At 43.4% G+C, this 20,748-nt stretch overlaps 1 protein-coding gene across 1 annotated transcript; it reads right to left on the reverse strand.

Moving 5' to 3' along the window:
* Positions 1 to 393: 393 nt before the first annotated feature.
* LOC147888184 (laccase-6-like) lies at positions 394 to 2,596 on the reverse strand. Its single transcript, XM_087393628.1, has 5 exons — positions 2,448 to 2,596; positions 2,103 to 2,347; positions 1,661 to 1,789; positions 614 to 1,564; positions 394 to 524 (listed from the first exon to the last, which is right to left on the reverse strand). Exons 1-5 carry the CDS (start codon positions 2,579 to 2,581, stop codon positions 394 to 396), a joined length of 1,590 nt encoding a protein of 529 aa, XP_087249754.1. The 5' UTR covers positions 2,582 to 2,596.
* Positions 2,597 to 20,748: the final 18,152 nt, after the last annotated feature.

Genomic DNA, 20,748 nt, shown 5'->3' on the forward strand with positions numbered 1-20,748 from the left:
GACTTGTAACTTTTAGGTAAGGAACTCTGTATTAGAAAGCATCTCAAGCTCTCATGCATATGAGCACAATCTCAAAAGATTATCTTTACCTAAACATCTTAGGTGAAGGAACAATCCAAGGTCAAAGTTTAGTATCATCATGGTCGGTTGCATAAATTTTTATATTTTATTTGAAACTTGGAGAGGTTGATCTTACAAAGATGGATTTGCATTGGATTTTGCATTAATAGGGGTTGGTCTTAAATGAGATTTCCTGGTTGACGAAGCAATAAAGTGTGAATCGATGGATTGATTCGTGAGCGATAGCGCTGGTGATTTCTGCCATACTCGAGGACGTGATTTTCATGGAAGATTGTTCAGACAGAAGCAGGGCAACTCCCGCACTTTTCGCACTCAGCATTGGGGAAGGTCTGCAGGTGGCGGTGGCAACGTCTCACCAGAGCCCACACCATTCTTGACTATAAACGCCATTGATAGACCCCAAGTTGTATGAATCTCCAAGTGACAATGCAAGTACCAGACGCCTTCACAAGAAGTATCCAATTCACACAGATCAAGATACGACGTCGAAAAGCAGTTGCAATATTATCAGGTGGAAGAAAATAATGCGTACCTGGATTATCTGCTTTGAAACGAATCGCTGCCCAACCTCCCACGGGAACTCCAATTGTATTTCTTAAGGGAGGATCGAGCAAATTGAAAATCGCTGTTTCATCATTGAAGTCTCCGAATCCGAATCCCACCACGTAAAAGCTAAAGCCATGAAGATGTATCGGATGATTCTCTGTACCAATGATCCCAGTATTCTGTAGGATTATCTGGACGTTTGAGTTGAAGTCCAGTACGCTGACCCTCGTTCCAAACAACGATTCAGTGTTGTTGGGAGGGTTGTTTGGTGCATTGTTCACGTAGTCGAACTTTCGATGTGGTCGGTCTGGAAAATCGGTTGTGTAAATGTCTGGAAGGTTGTAGTGGTACGCTTGTAATAGGGCGAGCTTGGGCAAACGGAAAGTGACATTGTTAATTGAAGCAGCTAAGCGACCTCCGTTGGGGCCGTTGCACGGCAACTTCTGGTCGGGCGAGCATTTCTCCTCGTTCAGGCCAATGGTGAAGAAGAGGTGCCTATGAATTGTGCGAGGAACTTTTACCGTGTTGTATACAGTGGAAAAGCTCTTCAAATTCTGGGCAAATGTCGTTACAAATGCTGTATCGTTGTTCTTAGGAAAGCTCGGGTTTATTGGGGACGCTAAGTTTTGGCTGCTTTGGTAGCGCCATAAAGCAAGTGCGGGTTTTCGGATGAATGGAACGTTGGGGTTAGAGCTGTAGGCTGTCATACCCATGTAGTATCCGGCAGGGCGTTGATTGGCAGTAACCAGGACATTGAATGTTTGGCCTGGAGTGATAACAACCGACTTCGTCGTATAAGGAGCTGTGTACTCACCGTCTGCCTCAACGACCGTGAGGTCGTGGTTTGCGACCGAGAAGAAATGCTCATCGTTGAGAGCAGCGTTGATTAGACGAAGTAGGTAAGTTTTACCGGGGATAACGTCGATTACGTAGATGTCTGCAGGGATTTGAAACGAAGAATGTCAACACGAGCATAATCACGGGCAAGGAAAGATCTGAAACAAATGCGGGCAGGCCAGTTATGGCTGAGGACCTTGGGAGGAGCAGGAGTAGAGCGGCCCAGGGTGGCCATTGAGGACAAATGCGTCGGGATTCGGAGGACCTCCGCCGGATTTGACTGTCTGAACCTCGACAGAATTCACCTCTTTGTTCCAGAATTCTCCTGCAAAAGGATCCAAAGAGGCGAAAATCTTGATCAACTGCCTGGTAGATTGCGTGCTCGTGCATACTACAACCTTCTAACCTTACGTCGTTGCAACTTTGAATGTAATTCACACTCGCAAAAACCTTCTAATCGACGCTTGATCTTTGAATGTAATTCACACTCGCAGAAACCTTCTAATCGACGCTTGATCTTGAGCCTGGATCTTGCCTGCGTGCGCTAGAACCTTACGTCATTGCAAATAATCCAAGCTCCAAGCTTGATCAGAGATCTCATGCTGCATTACAGCCCTAGAAAAAGAATGTCAGCTTACCCAGTATGATAACGTGCTCTTCGTATGGGAACGGAAACGGATATGGAACTCCTGTCTTCGGATACACCACTATTGCTCCATGCACCGTTGCCCTCAGCCACATCACATGTGCATGCCAGAATAACGTTCCCTTCTGCTTGTCCAACGTAAACTCGTACGTGAAGCTTCCACCTGCTTGTATCGGACACTGCGTTATGTATCCAGGGCCGTCGAACCAACAAGACAATCGCTGCCGGACTCCATGCCTGCATTAATTGATCATCTTGCAACATCAACCAAAACTCTCGCGGACTTAGATACAGATTTCTGCTCTCTCCATTTGGTTTGGTTTCCTAATTTTCTCACCAATGGAGTGTCACATTGTATTTTATTGAGTTCGTTACTCTCACGATGATACGGTCGCCCTCTTGCGCGTAGATTGTTGGCCCCGGGTACTGCCCGTTCACAGTCGCTATCGTCCTTGTCTTGCACAACTTCATCACAGATTTGGACTCCACCTGCGCCTCATGGCACGATAAAAAACTCAGTATGCTTAGGATGCACGTTTGACTGTTAGACACAGTGCATTGCAGCCTTTCTACATTCTTGTTATACTTCTGCATTTTCTGACAATATTGAACTCATGAGTTCTCTCTCTCTCTCTCTCTCAAGCGGCGCTTCAGACATAATACATTTCCTATCCCTCTTCAACCTCACAAAGTCATTGCATTGCGATCCATGGAAAAATCCGGAATTGTGAGAAACGATGAAAAAAAGAGGGAGAAGCCTTGAGAAAGAAAGTATTGAACTGGGTAGGGGCCATGAAAATTGTTAAGAAGGCCTACATTGAAATCATAAAACCTTGTCGTTGCACCTTTGACAGCCTCTACCGCCAACTGCGAGTATGGCACAGCGATCAAACATATCACAATGACCACGGTTAACGTCATGGTGTTAGAGGTACGAAACAAATTTCTGCAGGACACGCTCTCGAGAGACGCACTCCGCAAATGAGGCATAAAATGCACACACAGTAGCTACGGTCACCGAGCCAGAGCCAGTGGGTTATTCGACATAAAAGGACATACTGAGAGCGGCCGTTCCAGGATCGATGGGCGACCGAGGCTGCTAACGACGACTACTTGGTCTTCCTTATGTACACAGCACGGGGTGAGTCTAGGGTCGAGTGAAAATAGAGAGGGAGAAAAAGCAACACCCAAGAGGTAGGTGAAAAGAGGAGAGACGGTGCGGTGCACTGATGGTGGAAATAGTAAGCCCGTGATGCTCCGTATCCTGGGGCAAAGAACGAGAAAGCAGTGATTGACACCCTGGCCTAGAAATGAATAAAAACAAGCTTATTCTTTGATCGGTGCAGGCCCCAGGGATTTTGATTGGGCACGCCATGCACCTGCAGCAGTATGTATAGTTCGACAACGATGATTAAGCAGTTATTGAAGAGCATATTTGAGATGCTAAGCCTGCAAGATTTATCCACGAACCAGCAACTGAACAGATGAGGGAGATCACATCAGATGAGGGAGCAGTTTAGTTGCTTTAGCGCTGGAACATCACATGCGACCTGCTGCAAAAAGAGCATGGGACAACTTTCCCGATTCAGCAAGTGAAAAAGCTTCCGGAAATCTTTTTTGCAAAAGAAATGGCAATTAGGGAAGACAGTAAACAATGGCTGCTCCAGAGTGCAGCCCTGTGTGGTACTAGTAGCTCAGTCTGTATGATAAAGGACGTCAGCCAACTTCCAAGAACCCAACTACTAGCTACGGTCACCTTTCTGCTGACAAGCAAACTCCCATCGATCTCATCCGCCGACAATAACCATCGAATGTTGACAGACGCCGAAGCCTATGTACGTGGAATTTGGTTAAAATTGATCTACCTGCAATAGATGAATTAATTTCAATTAGTTTTGGTGCGTGGAAGCTTAATTACCCTATGTTTATCTACTCTTAATTAGCATATGTTTTTCTATTGCTTAATTTATTTACGCTTTAATTCAGCTATGTTTATCTATGGTACGCTTTGATTAAGCTATGTTTCTCTAATGGTTTAATTTATTTATACATGTCTTGATTTATTTTATGCATAGACTATGCGTCCCCAAGCTTCCCCAAAGGTTGAAGAAAAGATTTGAACCCAAAACTTTCCTTCTCCAACTCGTGAGCCCTACCATCAAGCTACAAAGCAATATTAATATATGATATACACCCTTTTCCTTATCTTTAACCTATTAACGGACAAAGGGAAAAAAATTTTGAGGTTAGGTGGCAGCTTGTAGGAGAAGAGCTTGCCAGGTATCACAAAGAGGGACTCTCCGAGATGGAGGCTTTGAGAGGGGAGGAGATGAAAAGCCAAGGGGCTACAAAGGAAAGAAATTGCTCAAAAGTTCGACAAGGTTCAGTCTGACCCCGCAGCAAAGAGGGCCACAGTACCACCTCAACCAAGCTAGAAGGTCGATAGAAGCCAAGAGGCGGCCACGAGGTCAACTCCTCAAATCTATCTCACCATCATCATCTCCATGTCCTCAGCATTAGCTTCGTCTTCTCCATCACCATCACCATCTCCACCATCAGTATCTCCATCTCCTCAGCAATAGCTTCATCAGTAGCACAAACACAATACCACCAAAATAAAATCAAAAGTTTAAGGGAGCTTTCAGTCCCACCGATACGAGAAGGTCGCATCTAATACTTTCACCTGTTAGAGCTCCAAGATTCAACCTGATACAGTGCCCTCGCACCGCCCCCAAGGATTCCACAACTTTCAAAGTTCAACCAGCATTGGGGTGTCGACTCATTTGGAGTTTCTTTCCGATATACAATCTTCTTAGTTGTCATGCTGATCAAAGTTAATAGCATTGAGTTGTTCTAATATGGATCTCTATTCTCTGGTACTCTTGTAAGAGGTGTTCAATTGTTATCTGAGCAGGTATGAGCAAAGCCATATGAAGTACGTCAGAGATGAATGCACCAAGAAAGCCAATTACGATGATCTGGTAAGCTTGACTTCACCTCATTAACACCTTCCATAAGCGGTGTAGCTATGTACAAACAGTGCTGATTACAGTTTTATTCCTAACGGGTTTCTTATGTGCTATGGGTTATAACGTTTCTTCGAACCGTATATATACAAATCTTCATGAATCTTGATTATGAAATCATTCACAAGTATGATTTGCTTCTCGAGCAACGCAATAGCCACTGCGATGAATCATAAGTGCATGATTTTCTCAATACAGTGGCAAAGGGCCACACTCACCTGCAAACCTTACTCCATCAAATCTCTCTAATTAAATAACGGGGGAAAAGGGTGGGGCCAGGGGGAGGGGCAATTAAATAAGGGAGGGGCATTAAAGAAGAGGGGAGCACTTATGAAGGGCATAAGGGAGGGAGGCTTTATAATACATCTATCACTAGTTGGGTACTCTCGCGTTGCTGCTGCAGGACCAAAAGTTTTCACTTCCAAATCAAATCCCTCTCTCCTACTTGATTGATCCAAGCAAGCTTACGTAATGATTCGATTGGTAATAGGAAACAAGATGCCCCTCAATCACTACATTACTGGGTTGATCTAGATCGATCTCTCTCTCTCTCTCTCTCCATGCACACGCCTGCATCCTTGTAAAATTCATACATTAGAATGAACTCAATTCTGTAATCTTGTTTCGGAGCCATAGGCTAGCATATTTAATATTCATGCACATATTGAACTTAAATTTTTCAAAAACTTAGAGGTAGTTCATCTACCACCACCTTTGGAGTGTTCCCATTGCCCAAGCATCCTATTCATCATGGCAAGCCTTGTCCATGGCTATAGATGTGGAAAGAAGAAAAATCCAGAATGACGATGAATGACCCCCAAATTCAATCAGGGGGTACCTTTTGGATTATGTTTCATTAAAAATCTATAACTTCTTATCTTATCTTATCTTTCTACTCCTTCAGGAAAGGTTTTAGAATGAGGAGGGAGAGGAGAAGCCACGTGGAGGAAGAGGAGGGCAAGGAGAGCTGCCACATGGAAGGAGATGAAAGCAAGAGAGCTACCACATGGAAGGGAGGTGGAAGGAGATGAGAGCAAGGAGAAAGCCTCCCTCCCTCCTGAGTCCTGAGCTGATTGGAAGTGCGAGCCTCGATCGTGGAGAGCTTAGAGCTGCATACTCGTAGAGATCTACGAGCCACCATATTGGAGAGCCTCGAATTGCGAGCACAATGGGTCGGATAGCTCTGAGTCAGATTGTCAGGTAAGGCGGTCCCTCCCTATTCGTGACTCCTCAGTCCTTTCTCCACACTTTGCCGTTCCAGCTCCAGAGTACTCGTATCTCTATCCAAGACGTCAATGCCCCAACGCTATCGCTGTTCAATCCAGCTCTCCCCGGACTGCGTCGCCTCTAGGTCCATCATTTTTTTTCTACGTTTGGATTTAAAAATTCTTTATTCCTGACAATCCGCCATCATCACATGCACTATCGTCCACCCTACTCCGGTCATCTCCCATCGACAGCCTATATAGTAGCTCCTCCTACGTAGCCTTACGTCTTCCACAACTCACGATCGCTGCCAAGAGCCCAAGAATGTTAATGTGGCACTTTGCAAGCATTGGAAGTGCCAGCACGTTGTGAAGTATACTTCAACTACATGCGAGCAAAAGCAGACACCATCGGTGCTCTCAAGCTTTTTGCTAGCGCAGTAGCAGCACCCAGCAGGCAGCCGCAAATGTATGAAAAAAGACGTGTTGTATGAACAAATCTTTTGCACAATAGCAAGAACTGGCATCTTGTAATGCTTCCAAATATTGTTCGACAGTTTGCAAATTGTGGGTAAGGTGTTGGAAAAGTCGTGATCCAAAGAATTTTTGACCCCATTCCTCTTGTTGGAAGAGAGGCATTTCTAAACATTGTGATCAATCATTTTCCTTAATGCTTCTGGTGTGATATGAAATTGCAACATAGAAGATATGCACATAAATATGCACTTGTTTTGTGGACACAATCTAAAGAAGTTTGTGTCCATGTGTAGCTATTTGGTTTGGCATTTATTTTCCATTTGCATGAGTTGAATTTGTAGGTATGTGTCAATTTGTAGAGCTTGCCGGAAGATTTTGTTTCCAAATGAAGACAGTAAATTTTTGAGATATATACATGTTTTGGAAGATTTTGTTTCTAGAATGAAGAGATTACATTATTGTGATATATACATGTTTTTCTGAGATTGGGATTGAGTTTGTAATTGCACATGAAATCTTTGAGTGTAGAAAATGTGGTATAGGAATTTGGAAATTGTAATGATAGTGTAGTTTGGCAAAGAACGGTACGCACTGGAATCTTTTTAGTTTAACAAAGTAGGGGCTGCACAAGTTCGAGACAAGAATGTTTTTTTCCATAGGATGCATGTACATTCTACATGAAATGTTGACCATTTACGTATGTAAACCGTAGTATCTATTACGAACTCACATGTAGTGAACTTTCTACTCTGTTTTGAACAATGGAAAGATATACATAGGAGGGGAAGCAAAGGGCATTGAGAGCTCTCCTAGTGGGTTGCGCTAACCATGTGCCGTGGAGGTTATTGCTCGAAATGTCATAGACAACAACGTTGGGGAGCCTGAACCATGCCAAGAGAAAATCAGAAATGGTGCCAACTTCATCACTGCCAACACCCCATCCATGAGAGCCTTAGAAGAGCTATGAGGCCCATAGCTCATTGGCGTAAACATTGTCCAGTTACCTTTGCAATCCAAAGTTTGCCCTACCTACTCCTACATGAAATACGAACTTTGGCCAAGGCTGGGCAATAGGGAAATGACTAGAATCTCCCAAACTAAGATCCAAAAACTCCCAAGCGTGGAGGGAACTGAGTGGTCATTTGAATACATCCTCTTGCACCTGTAACTCAAGAGCAATCATGTCAAGCTGGGACTCTACATACACTTACTACACACGGGCCTTATTTCGACGGCTAAGCACCAACATTTAGTGCATGAGGGGCGCTAATCGTCGATATGCAAAGCGGGTTTTAAAAGTGTCACTATATAGCGACACTTGCCAGACTTGTATAAGGTCATTATATAGCGACATTTTACCGAAAGTATTCCATACTAACCTTTACAGATAGTTATACCCAATGACAAAAAAAATTATGTTCATATATGCTTGATCCTTTGAAAGAATAAAAGTACAAGAGCATATACATCAAGTTTGAAGCTCATATATTCATGTCCAAGTTTGAGATGAAAAAAATCAATGAAGAGCATTTACATCAATGGCTTCATCCTAAGCCAAGTCTAGTGCGCCAAACAGTCTATCTGCAACTCTATACTAAGTTGATCTCCTATATCATCATCGTACTCTAGTATCGTACGTTCACCTAAGACTTGATCATCTTCTTCAATAAAGTCGGGTGATTCTTGATGATCGTCATCTTCTTCCTCAATATCATGATCTCCATCTTCCTCCCGTACGATGTCATTATGCACATCTTTCTCTTGGCTCATATTGTGATCTTCATCTTCTTTGCTAGATCCATCTGGATCAATTGGATCCGGCATTGGTAGTGGCATCTCCATATCCACATCTCTATCTTCAAAAATTTGCTTACTTCATGGTGCAACTTGGATCACGTACCACCATCTTGGATCAGAATGATCTGGATGAAAAACCACCTATATTGAAGATGGGTGCCAAATGCCATCAATAGGATGAAATTATGCTTAAGTACATGTACCAATTGATATTTAAACATGAAAGATTCAATTAATAAGAGTGCATTTATGTATGGGAGCACTGGCCTCCTATCCAATTATTTATTTGGTCAGGTATGTGATTTTTGCTCCCTTCTATGTCTCAATGCTACTATTTTTTTGCATATGGTTCATAGGAGGTCGATTTGGAGAGGCTCTCTAGATCTCTTATATGCATTCACATTAAGAAATTAGAAAGGTTTTAGAATATGGTTCGATGCATATATGATTCACTGCATGTATAGTTCAATACATATGGCGATTGGAATCATGAGTTGTATGCTATGAAGAAACCTAATAGACATGAGCATCAAGGGACCATTCAAGAGGAGGTAGCTCAGATTTTGACGGAGCTGGCTTGGAAAGATACAATTCAATGATCCTAGTTTGGACTAGTTTGAACTCATTGAATTGTTCAGCCTTGGCTTTGCGGCGATATCCTCCTTCAACTTTCTTATGGGATCTTCTACTATTATTCAACTTTGGAGTTTCAACTTTGGAAAGCTTGATCGCCATTAGGGCATGCATAATGGCTAAGTCATTGTCAAAGACTTGATCTTTAAATTAAGCATTGTCAGCCTCAGTTTCAAGGTCCCAAGGAAAATATGAGTCATTATTGGTATGGGTACCGTCTTCAAGTTCATTATTCCACTCGAGGTCAGCCATAAAGAATGGCACCTCTAGATCGATTGTTTCTTCATGTGTGAGTGGAAGATCTACTTGTATGACCCTAGCATCTATCTGTAAGAAGATGGGGTCTAATGAATGGCAGTTGTCAATGGTTGCCAATGTTTGTATCCAATTATTGACATTTCTTTGTGTATCACCCGCTATGGCATGCTATTGTAGGGGAGCTAATTTGCTTGAGATCGTCATTGAAGAGGTTTCATCCAATGCTCTAGGCACAATTGGTTTTATTGCTTTTGTCCCCACATTCAGACTGACTACGGTGTCGTGATTTTGGATTGTTAATCTATCAGTTCCCAAATCTGATGCTTCACACAACAAAGGACGTCCCAGCAAGATTTGATAGGATTTCTTGGGGGGATCCAAGATTGTGAATTTAAGGGAAAAGTGAACTCCTGTGACTTTTGTTGACATGCCATTCACTATTCCCAAGGGTTTTGCCCGTGAATCATCGACAAGGCGTATGTTGAAATTAGCCTTTTGCATTGCTGGGAGACCCCATTCATCATAGAACTCCTTGGATAGGAAATTTACACTTGCTCCACCATCCACTATGGCTTGGACTTCATCATATGCCTTGTGGATAAAAGGCACAGTGATGTTGCATATGTCATCTCTCTCACCCATCTGCATAGAGATATCTTATATGTATTCAATAGGTGGAGGGGAATTTTTGAGTTCAATCCATCCTTTGAAACTCTCCCAGAGATTGGGGCAATTCTATAATAGGATTCATTAGGGGAGGTTTGAGGTCTCAAAAGGGCCTCATAAGGAATAGATTAAGGAAGAGATTAAGTTAAGAAAAAGTGACCTACTATGGTAACCCAAGGGTATAAGGGGACCCCTGGCATTTACTAAGCTAACATGGGTCATCTTGGCCCTGGATGGAGGATGGATCAAGGGGCCTTGGATAGGGCCAAGGTTGACTTTAGTGGCCTCCAAATGTGACAAGGGGAAGGCCTAATAAAGAGGGATAATGCGCTTCATTGTAGGCCATTAGATCTATTCAGGAACTATGGTGGAGTTGGAGATGCTTCATGAAGGGCTAGGATTGAGGCGCTCCATGGAGGGTGGAGATCACAAGATCAAGATGGATGGACGGGATTGAAGTGCCATATTGGATGGCCCGAATTGAAGCGCCTCTTTCTCTCACCTCCTCTCTTGGATATTGAAGTGCCTTTTGCATCCATCCCCTCCCTTGGATCCATCCCTTGATTTATGGCTGAGATTGAAGCGCTTTTTTCTCTCATCTCCTCCCTTGGATACACCCCTTGATCTATGGCCTAGATTGAAGCACACTTTCCTCTCATCCCCTCCCTTGGATCTACCCCTTTATCTAATGGCTGGGAGTGATCTACCATAAATTTGAATGTGACCCTTGGATTAGAGACTAGATCAATGGCTAGGAGTGAGGACCATGGGTGAGAGGTCTCCCCACCCATAAATGTACAACATGTCCTTTTGTACACCTCAATGTACCATTGTCCCACACAAAGGAGCACTCTCATTGGTACACTTCAAATCCCTCTCTAATCCCTTGAAATTAGGAAACACTAATTGGAGGCCCTTTTTAGACCCCAAATCTCCCCCAATGCCAATGGGAATTGACACAGGGCAACTTAGAATGCTAGAGAGTGCAGCTCCTTCAAGTTAGCATGGCGATACATTATGTTGCGAGTTTTGTTGTTGGAATAGAGGCTCAAGTATAGTATTAATACTCGATGGGGCCAAGTCTGGGATTGGATCTTGTGCTTGCTTCTCAGTCTCAAATTGAGCTTGTTCCTTTTGTACCCATTGTTGAAGGGCTTGAAATCAAGCCTTCTCCACTTTTGCATTTGGTTATGGAGCTGCTTTTATTTAAGGTCGGGAGCCGATGTGGATGAGCTTGGCTGCTCATTGCTTGGTGAAGGTAGAGGCACTTGTGCTTTTTTTTTAAGAAGCTATCTTGATTGAATTGGAATATTAGGGTCCTTGGTGGCCTCTTTTTGCTGGCATGTAATTACATTCACACGTTGTGATATTACGCTTACTGGCCCTAGACTTTGATGATCCACCCCAATAATGTTGATTGGGACATCAAGCTTAGCCTCAGTTTGTTGTGGCACCTTATTTTTCATGGGACAATCCATCCAAGCATGGCCTATGCCATAATCTCTGCAGAGTGGTTGGAAAGTAGCGAGACTACCACGATGAGGGCACTCTACGATCCGGTGATTTTCTCAACAACCATAGCACATTGGCACTCGATATGTGCTAGGTCGAACTTGATTTGCAAAGACTAGTATTAAACCTTCTGCGCCATCTACATACTACATTGGGTACTCGACTTTATACTTGAATGGTGAATCCACTTCCTCGACTTGAAGTTGTTGTAGTGGAACTGTCGGAGGAGCTAGATTCGGCGCTCTTGGATATGGTCATGGATTTGGATTCGTGAGTAATTGTGGGACTTGTGTCTGAATGGGAACAAGATTCAACCTCAGAGCTAGGAGCGCTTGTGCAAGTATCGGTTGTCTGTACACTAGTATGGGTGCCAGTTGGTATTGTTGAGGTCGAGGCGTGTTGTTGTGCATATTGAAAATGCAACTATTTTCATCATGGCCACCGACTACATAGATATGGCACCACAACTTTGGCGGTGGATTTGCTTGTGTAGTGATACTAGCTCTTAGAACCAGTCATTCATTTGCTATATGCAGTGTGGGCATCATACATTTTCTTGCCGTGGATAAGTCGTGAAGCTTTCATGGCCTGCATCATTTCTTCTTTTAGCTTCATGTCATGGCCTCTAGGCGATCTTCATTAGATGTTTCAGCATTGGACTTGGATTTTCCCTTTTTAGAGTGCTTATCTCATGCACTGGATCTTCCATCATCACTGCTGGTGTCAGAGTCGGTCATGCCATCCTCGATGTCAATGGTTGCCGCATGAGGAGTACTGAATGTTTCGTAACTGCTAATCTTTTTCATGTCTTTGCAGATCTTCTTCCTTAGGCCTGCAATGAACCAGGCTGTGAGGTACTTAGCATCAGGGCGTGGGTCACATTTGGTAATTAATCGTTTCATCTTGCCCAAGTACGTGTGTACATCTTCTCATCGACCTTGTTTAAGCTTGCTTAGTTGAAGAGCGAGATCATCTTGTAGTCTCTCCATTTGAAAGCACGTCTTGAATTCAGTTTGCAGCAGGTCCCATGTGGCTCTTTCTTCCACTAAGAGGTCTAGGTACCATTCTGAGGCTTCATCGGTTAAGGCCATGGGAAACCAGGTGACCTTGGTTTTCCACCCACTCGGCATGCGGCATCAAAATGCTAGAGGAATCGGGTTGGATCGCCCCTACCATTATATTTGGGAAGTTTGAGTTTGCCCAAGGGGTGCCTGTTTTGATTATTATTATTGTTGCCAAAATTTTTGCGATTGTTAAAAAAATTGTTCCCCTCTTCAAGTTCAAGATTCGAATCATCGCGATGGCACTCGGCCATGTCATATTGTGGAGAAATCAAAGGGATTTCTTGAATTTCAGGGGGGTTAATTGGGGTAGAGGTTTGTTGGAGGCATTGGCCACAGCGGATTGTATGCAAATTTGGTGAGCGTTGGTGTCAGAGGCATTGGTCGGAGTGTAACTAAATGCAGACTTGGCGAGAGGTGGAATGGGTGTCTCTGTCGCAAGTGCGGTTGTTGATGTAGTTGTGTTATGAGGGTTAGAGATGTGTTAGTGTTGTAGAGACCGTCATGTTAATAATATGCCTAGGATTTTCCCATGTGTGTAGGAAAATGTGCCAGTGCAGACGGATCGTCAATTGGAGGTCACGGCGGAAATGTATGAGCAAATTAGTGCAAAAAGGGACCCACACGTGGGTGCAAATTAATGAGTTCTAGGGATTCCAAAATGGTGTGCAATGGGCTGGAAAATTGCCCCGTAGAGTGGTCTTTCCGTGTGTGAAATCGTGGCTCAAACGCGATCCAACTTGGCCACCAAACAAGCAAGATACGAAGGGTTAAAGTGCGGGTAAAATGTGGCCTTTTTGTGTGTGTGTGGGGGGGGGGGGGGGAGTCCCTTGGTCTAAAGTGTGGTGTGAATGTGATTTAAGTCAGGGAGAGTAACTGACACTCAATTCAATTACTCTAACCTAACTGATGGTGGTTAGCTACAATTAGTTCAGTTACTCTAACCTGGCTAACTACTAATCACAGTTAGTTAAACTAACTTCAATTAGTCTACTAATTGAATTGTAGTTAGTATGAAAGCTAAGCTCTAAGCTAAAATTAAGTTAAAACTAACCTATGCTAAACTAACCTAAGGTAATTCTAACCTAACCTAGGTTAGGACTAACCCTATAACTAGGGTCAATTTAGGGGGTTTTTTTTTTTAAGAGGGTGGGGGGGTGGCGGCCAGTGACAGCTGAGTGGGAGGAGGGGGGGTTGTCGCAACCGAGGGGGAGGGCCAAAGGGGAGTGGGGAGAGAGGGGTGGAGAGGGGGGGGGGGGGAGAGGGAGGGGGGTGAAAAAAAGTGAGGGGGGGGATGGGGTGGTGGGGAGAGAGGGGTGGAAAAAAGGGGGGTGGTGGGGATGGAGAGGGGTGGTGGGGAGAGAGGGCTAGAGGGGAGGGGGGGGGAAGGGGAAGGGGGGGGGATGGAGGGGTGGTGGGGATGGAAGGGGGGGGGAATGGGGGGGGGGCGTATGAGGGGGGGGGAGGGGGGGGAATGGGGGGGGGGGGTGGCAAGGGGGGAAGAGGGGGGGTGGAGGGGTGGTGGAGGGGGGGGTGGAGGGGGGTGGTGGAGAGAGAGGGGGGTGGTGCAAACTTGACAGATAAGAAACTTTGACAGGAATTCAAAGGAAGGAGAAGATGGTCACCTTAACGCACTCCAAGACTTTCTTGATGTAACAGGATTGTTGAGGGCGAATGGATGGTGGGTGGATGGCTAGGTTGTCACTGCAAGAAGGGCTTGAAATAACTCACCGTGTGAGGATGGGAGTAGGGTGGTGGTCTATGGAGAGGGAGGAGGGTCTTGTGTAGGGTGGGGAAGAGGATGGAGGCTAGATGTGAAAGAAGTAGAACGAGGGGGTGAAGTGGGTTTTTTATAGGAATGGGTGTAGGGTTAGGGTCAAACCCTAAACTCTTCCTGGGCCATAACTTTTCATGGTTAGCTCAGATCGCTCTTCTGTAAAAAGGTGAAATGTTTGAAAATGTGATCTCTACCCATTTGTGTCAATTATCTAGCTTGATTTGTTATTCAAGTGGCTTGTTTTTTAGGATGGGAGTAGGGTGGTGGTCTATGGAGAGGGAGGAGGGTCTTGCGTAGGGCTCGGAATGGGGAAGAGGATGGAGGCTAGATGTGAAAGAAGTAGAATGAAGGGGTGGAGTGGGTTTTTATAGGAATGGGTGTAGGGTTAGGGTCGAACCCTAAACTCTTCCCGGGCCATAACTTTTCATGGTTAGCTCGAGTCGCTCTCCTGTAAAGAGGTGAAATGTTTGAAAATGTGAGCTCTACCCATTTGTGTCCATTATCTAGCTTGATTTGTTCTTCAAGTGGCTTGTTTTTAAGAAATAAAGAAAATTTCCTAAGGTAGTAACCCAAGTTTGATGCTTCGGGTCGATATGTTTGGCTAGAGTTGGAAAAAACTTTTACTCTCCTTGCCCTTGAGTGTTATGTTCATGAAAGTTCATAGTAGTTTGTTTTTTTTCACATCCTTGTGCATGTTTACTCGTTACTTGAGATGCTAGTCATCTCGACAGTTGTGCCAAATGTTGGCTCTTTCCCACGGCTCCCACAAGAAGAGCAAGGTATTCTCAGTATGCAGGGTTCCGAGGCTTTTTGTCACCTATAGAAATATCGGTGTTGTCGTTTGTAGTATAAGTGTAGTTTAGGATCTCGGGTCATATTCCGGTGAGAGACGTAGGCTTAAGTGTGGTAAGCAAACATAATGCATGCATGTGTGAAAGGAACATGCATCATCATGGTTGGGGTAATGAATGCTTTTGCCTTCATTAGGGGTTGAAGGGTTTAGGAGAAGTTTAAGGGTTAGAGGGAGGTTCAAGGTTTAAAAGGGGGTTCCAAGGTTCAGAGAGAGGTTCTAGAGTTTAGAAGAGGTTCAAGGGTTAGAACGAGGATCCAAGGTTCAGGATAGAGTACATGGTGGAGAACTCATCTCCCTCGTAGGTCATGGAGGTCAAGGATTGAGGGACTAAAGGTTTAGGGGAGGTGTGGGAGAGGAAGAAGGTGTATGAGCATGGGGGGGAAAGGAGAGAGAGGAGAAGGAAGGAGCAGGGAGGAGGAGGAGGGAGGAGCAGGGAGGAGGAGGAAGGAGGAGGAGAACACTACAAGGCATAGGCCATTTTCCGACGGAAATACCGACGCTTTTTACATTAAAAAATTTTTTTTTCACGGGCGCAAAGGTCGCTATAAAAGTCGTTAAAATCGTCGGAAAAGGAGCGTCGCTATAAACCGTCGCTATATAGCGATGCTGCTAATCGTCGCTATATAGCGACGATGACAAACGTCGCTATATAGTGACACTGTTAATCGTCGCTATATAGCGACACTGGTAAACGTCGCTATATAGCGACGATTAACAGAAGTAAAAAAAAAGGGTTAGTGGGGCTAAACAGGGCTTCCTTTTGGCCCTGTTTAGCCCCACTAATCCTTTTTTTTTTTTGTAATTACAAAAGAAAGTTTTTTATAACAAAATTTCCCTTGCTTACAGGGTGATACAAAATTGTTCTTGTGAACGATGAGGAAGAAATGCATATACATATACAACTGTGTTTGTAACAAAATTACCTTGTGAAAGGGCGATACAAAATTGCTCAAACGAGCGGATATACAAAATGCTACTACCACTACTCATCCGAATCTGAATCCGAATCGTCTTGTTGGCCCGTTCCTTGGTCCTCGACACCTGCGTCTTCTCCCTCGTCCCCGACACCTGCGTCTTCTCCCTCGTCCTCGACACCTGCGTCCAATCCTTGCCCCTGTTGATCGCTCGTCTCCGATGATGGGACGCTTGAGCTTTGACCCTAAGAGTGAACCATATAAATCGAAAATTAGATTGGAACTTAAATTAAAAAGTGAGATTACAAGTAGGAGTAAACTTATACCGTGCGAGCAGCCACCTCAGCCCAATCGACTGTCGCTCCCATTGCCTCTTGCTCAATGAACCACGGCTTTGTTCCTATCCGAAATGCGCGCCGCATCTCTGCATCCGTAGGAAGATGACCCATCGCAGCTTGCTGTGGATCCAATTTACGAGAGTTAGAGGTAGCTAAAGTGCATGTAATATGTAAGTAAAACAAATAGAACAATACATTAAATGGGAAGAAGTAGACTTACCACGGTTGCCTCGAATGCATACCGTCCGCCTGCACCAAAGTGCGAAGTACCTACGACATCCAGCCATCTCTTCGCAGCCCTCCTCTGACCCTCGAACATTTCGGGATGGTCCCTATGTTGCTTCTTGAAGTACTTCCAATCAGCTTTGTCTGCCCAGCTGGGTTTAGCCAACCCCTTTGTAATGGAAGTACGCAAGGTTAATCTGCGATGCTTTAGGACCAAACCCATGCGCTCGAGCATATAATTGTTATTAAACTCCACATTTGGCGGATTAGGGTATCTTTGTTTTAACTCATCGATCACCGCCTGCTTCTTTTGGGCATCTTGATACCGCCAATCGATATTTATGCCGCTCTTGAAGTGATGACTCATCAACCTCCTCATGGCGGCCATCACTGCTTTGCCCTTTTTGTCTTCTATTATCTCTCCGGCAGATGTGATTTGATAGGAGAGATCCCCTGATGAGTAAGGGGACTGATGGTAGCAGAGTCTGAAGGAGTGGAAGCTGCGCGACCGCTTCCGGATCGAGGAGTAGCTGTGGGAGTAGGAGAGGGAAAGGGACCTGACTGATACTGTGTCTCCGGACCAAGTGGAGACCTAAAGGAGCGTGAGTGTGCTGACTCGTCTACATCTCCTGAGTTAACACAACATGAGCTGCCCATCCTACTCTTCCTTCCCTTGCGGGAGGCATGCGCAGGTGATGATCCCGCGGTCGAAGGGGCGCGAGGGGATGGCTGGGCAGTACGTCCACCCGTCGGTGTAGGGGAAGGAATTGCAGAGGTCCTCTGAGAGAGCAGAGAGAAGAATCTCGCTGCCTCCTCATCGCTCATCTGCGCTACAAACTCGTCGGGAGTCCCGACAAAGCCATGCGCGGCTAGCAAAGGAGTCCCCTGAGGGGTAGTCGCAGTGCTACGTGGAAGAGGGGTCAGACCAGGGGTAGTCACAGTGCTAGGACCGAGAGGAGTCGGACCAGGGGTAGTCCTCGGGGTAGTCGCCTGAGAGGAATCAAAGTCCTCTGGAGCATATAGATCATGAGCTCTCCTCCTGCGAGGCTGTCCGTACTCGTCGGATGAGCGACGTGATCCCATGTCTAACATAGACACAAACACGAAAACAAAAAACAAAAAACAAACATGAGCATTCTCATAGGCATAGGCATAGGCAAGAAGAAAGAAGAGGGAAAGGAAAGAAGAGGGAAAGGAAAGAGGGAAAGAAGAGGGAAAGATAAGAGGGAAAGAAGATGTAAAGGAAAGAAAAGAATGAGAATGAGGAAATAGAGAATGAGAGAAGGGGGAAATAGAGAAGGGGAAAGAGATGAGGGAAAATAGAGAAGGAGAGAAGGGGGAAATGAGAGGGGGAAATAGAGTGGGAAATAGAGAATGAGCTTATGCAAAAATAGAGAATGAGCTTATGCTTCTCTCATTAACTATTTCCGCATAAGCATGAGCTTATGCGGAAACTTAAGCATAAGCTCATGCTCATGCATGAGCAGTGGCAGGAATGAATGTTTGAAACGTTTTGGAAGAGAGAGAATAGGAAGAGAGTTGGTTAGGAAGTCAAAGTTTGGGCCAAATGGTTGAACCAAATGGAAAACGTGAGCATAGCCCTAGCTAGGGGATAGTTTGCCATGGGAGGAAAACAAGGCGGCCTGACATGGTCAAGGAAGGCTTGCCAAAGATAATTTTTTATTGTGCAGCACCAGTGACATTTTTTGGGGTATTTTGGAAAAATTTTGAAATTTCCCCTAGATTTGGGGAGTCTCTATTCCAGAGAAGCTCACATGGCATAATCTCCTTAATGGATACCATATCCCCTTATCCAAGCCTCTAATATTTTAGTAATTCTCCAAAGGGCCCCTTTTTTAGTACAAATTTCATGTAATGATTTCAAATAGATGGGCTTGTGGTAAGGCATTTTCATGAATGAAGTTTTTCCAAATCATTGTTGCCACAACAGTTGAGGATCCTATTTTGGGCCTTCCTATCTTACCACCCACGAATGCTACATTTTTCTCCATCCTTTGCTTTATTATCCAAATCCCAATATGTGCCATGTGACAATCCTGTAATAATGCAATATGCATTATTGTTTGCAAATACTTTTTCCATTTATAATAGGCTTTATCTTTTGACATGAACTTGGCCTTTTCTTGTCATTTACAAGAAAGCAAGAGAGGTGAGTCCTACCATTCTAGATTTTAAATTGCATCCTTAAAATAGCTCTTTTATTTGCATGATTATTCATCATAACAGAAAAATCTATATTTTTTACACTTCTTTCTAGTTTAGCCTTCAACATCATAAATGATAAATGAAATCTATGAAAATTTGTCAAATTTGTACTAGATTTTATTCTTTGTCATGACCTTATAACATGAAGACTAACGTCACCTATGGACAAGGGAAGAATGCTATTTTAGAGCTATATCTTTGTACATAGGTGGTTTTGCATGGATCCTTTCTCTCATGTCAAGCTGCTATGTCTATGCAAGGACAACAAGCTATGTCAAGGACTATGGACATTATGTCCCATAAAAGCAAATCAACATTAAAAAATACAACACCCTCCATTGACTTACAAGATGTCTACTTTCTCTGATGTTATAATGAAATTACCATGTGAATATTAAAGCCTTTGTAGAGTACCCATAGATTAATGGAAAAAATTACTATCAAAATTTTGAATGAAATCAAATTACCAAGTAAACATCATTGCTATATTTGAAGTGTAAAAAATTATAGATTTGTGAGAGACCCAAATTTTATTTTGCAATAATTTAGAAATATTGAATTTTTAAAAATTTTAAGGAAACATCAAAGCAAGCTTCAACCTTGAAGTTTCAATTACGTGACTTCCCTTTTATGTGGGTGTCAACTCATATTGAATTAAAGAACCCAATAAACCTTCCTCAAAGATAAGTCAAAAGGATATCAGCTTGTCAAAAATGCAGCTAAAGAAGGTAGATCATTCAAAATGCTAGCATTAATACTAGAATATCATGCAATGTTAGTAGATTGTCAACTAATGCAACTAAAATTATGGCATAAAAGATAGGGACATGCTAACTTTAGAAGTTTGGAATTTTGAGGCTTACATTTCTTCGAAAGGTTTGTGAAGCATGTTTTTTTGGGAAGCAAGCCAAAACCAACTTTGGAAAAGCACAACTAGAGCAAGAAGGACTCTTGACTTGGTATGCTCTAATGTATCGAAATTATGCACAAAATAGAAGGGTGAGTGGACCATTTTATTAAAGAAAAATTTATTGATGGCAACAACAAATATAATTTCTAAAATCAAGGCCAGAAGTCCTCGACAAATTAAGAGAATTCAAAGCCATGGTAGGAAACCAAATAAGCAGAAAAAAGCAAATGGTAGAATTCAAAGCCATGGTAGGAATCCAAATAGGTAAAAAAAGCAAAGTCATGAGGTTAGACAAAGGAGTCGAATAGATGTCTTAAGAAGTTAATGAAAATTTGCAAGTACCATGAATCAAAAGAAACTTTACTTGACCTAATACACCATAGCAAAAATGCAAGTGTAGAATGAAAGAACATAACACTACTAAACATTACTAGAGCAATGCTTAATGCTATGAAAAGTTCCATTAGCACATCCAATTATTTGGTGAACAGGATACCTACCAAACTTGTATAAGCTAAAACATTGTATGAACTTGTACAAGGTAAAACATTATATGAAGCATTAACAGGTTACAAGCCAAAAATTAGGCATCCCATAGTTTTTGGATGCATTGAATATCTTCATTTACATGACAACCACAAAAGGAAAGTTGATCTAAAATCAAAAAATGCATACTATGAACAAATCAAAGCTTATAAGATTTATGATCCAATTAACAAGAAAACTACAATCTCTAGAGATTTTGTGTTGAATGAAAAAT

This window comes from Dipteris shenzhenensis, chromosome 22, assembly GCF_047967505.1.
Source record: "Dipteris shenzhenensis isolate YYH24624 ecotype China chromosome 22, Dip_SZ_1.0, whole genome shotgun sequence".
Classification (NCBI taxonomy): Eukaryota; Viridiplantae; Streptophyta; class Polypodiopsida; order Gleicheniales; family Dipteridaceae; genus Dipteris; species Dipteris shenzhenensis.

Excerpts from the sequence above, each read along its gene's own strand:
- LOC147888184 (XM_087393628.1), bottom strand. The coding sequence starts at position 2,581 with ATGAAGTTGTGCAAGACAAGGACGATAGCGACTGTGAACGGGCAGTAC. Across the intron at positions 2,348-2,447 it reads TACAATGTGACACTCCATTG|GCATGGAGTCCGGCAGCGAT; the intron begins GTGAGAAAATTA and ends CAATTAATGCAG. Across the intron at positions 1,790-2,102 it reads AGAGCACGTTATCATACTGG|GAGAATTCTGGAACAAAGAG; the intron begins GTAAGCTGACAT and ends ATCCTTTTGCAG.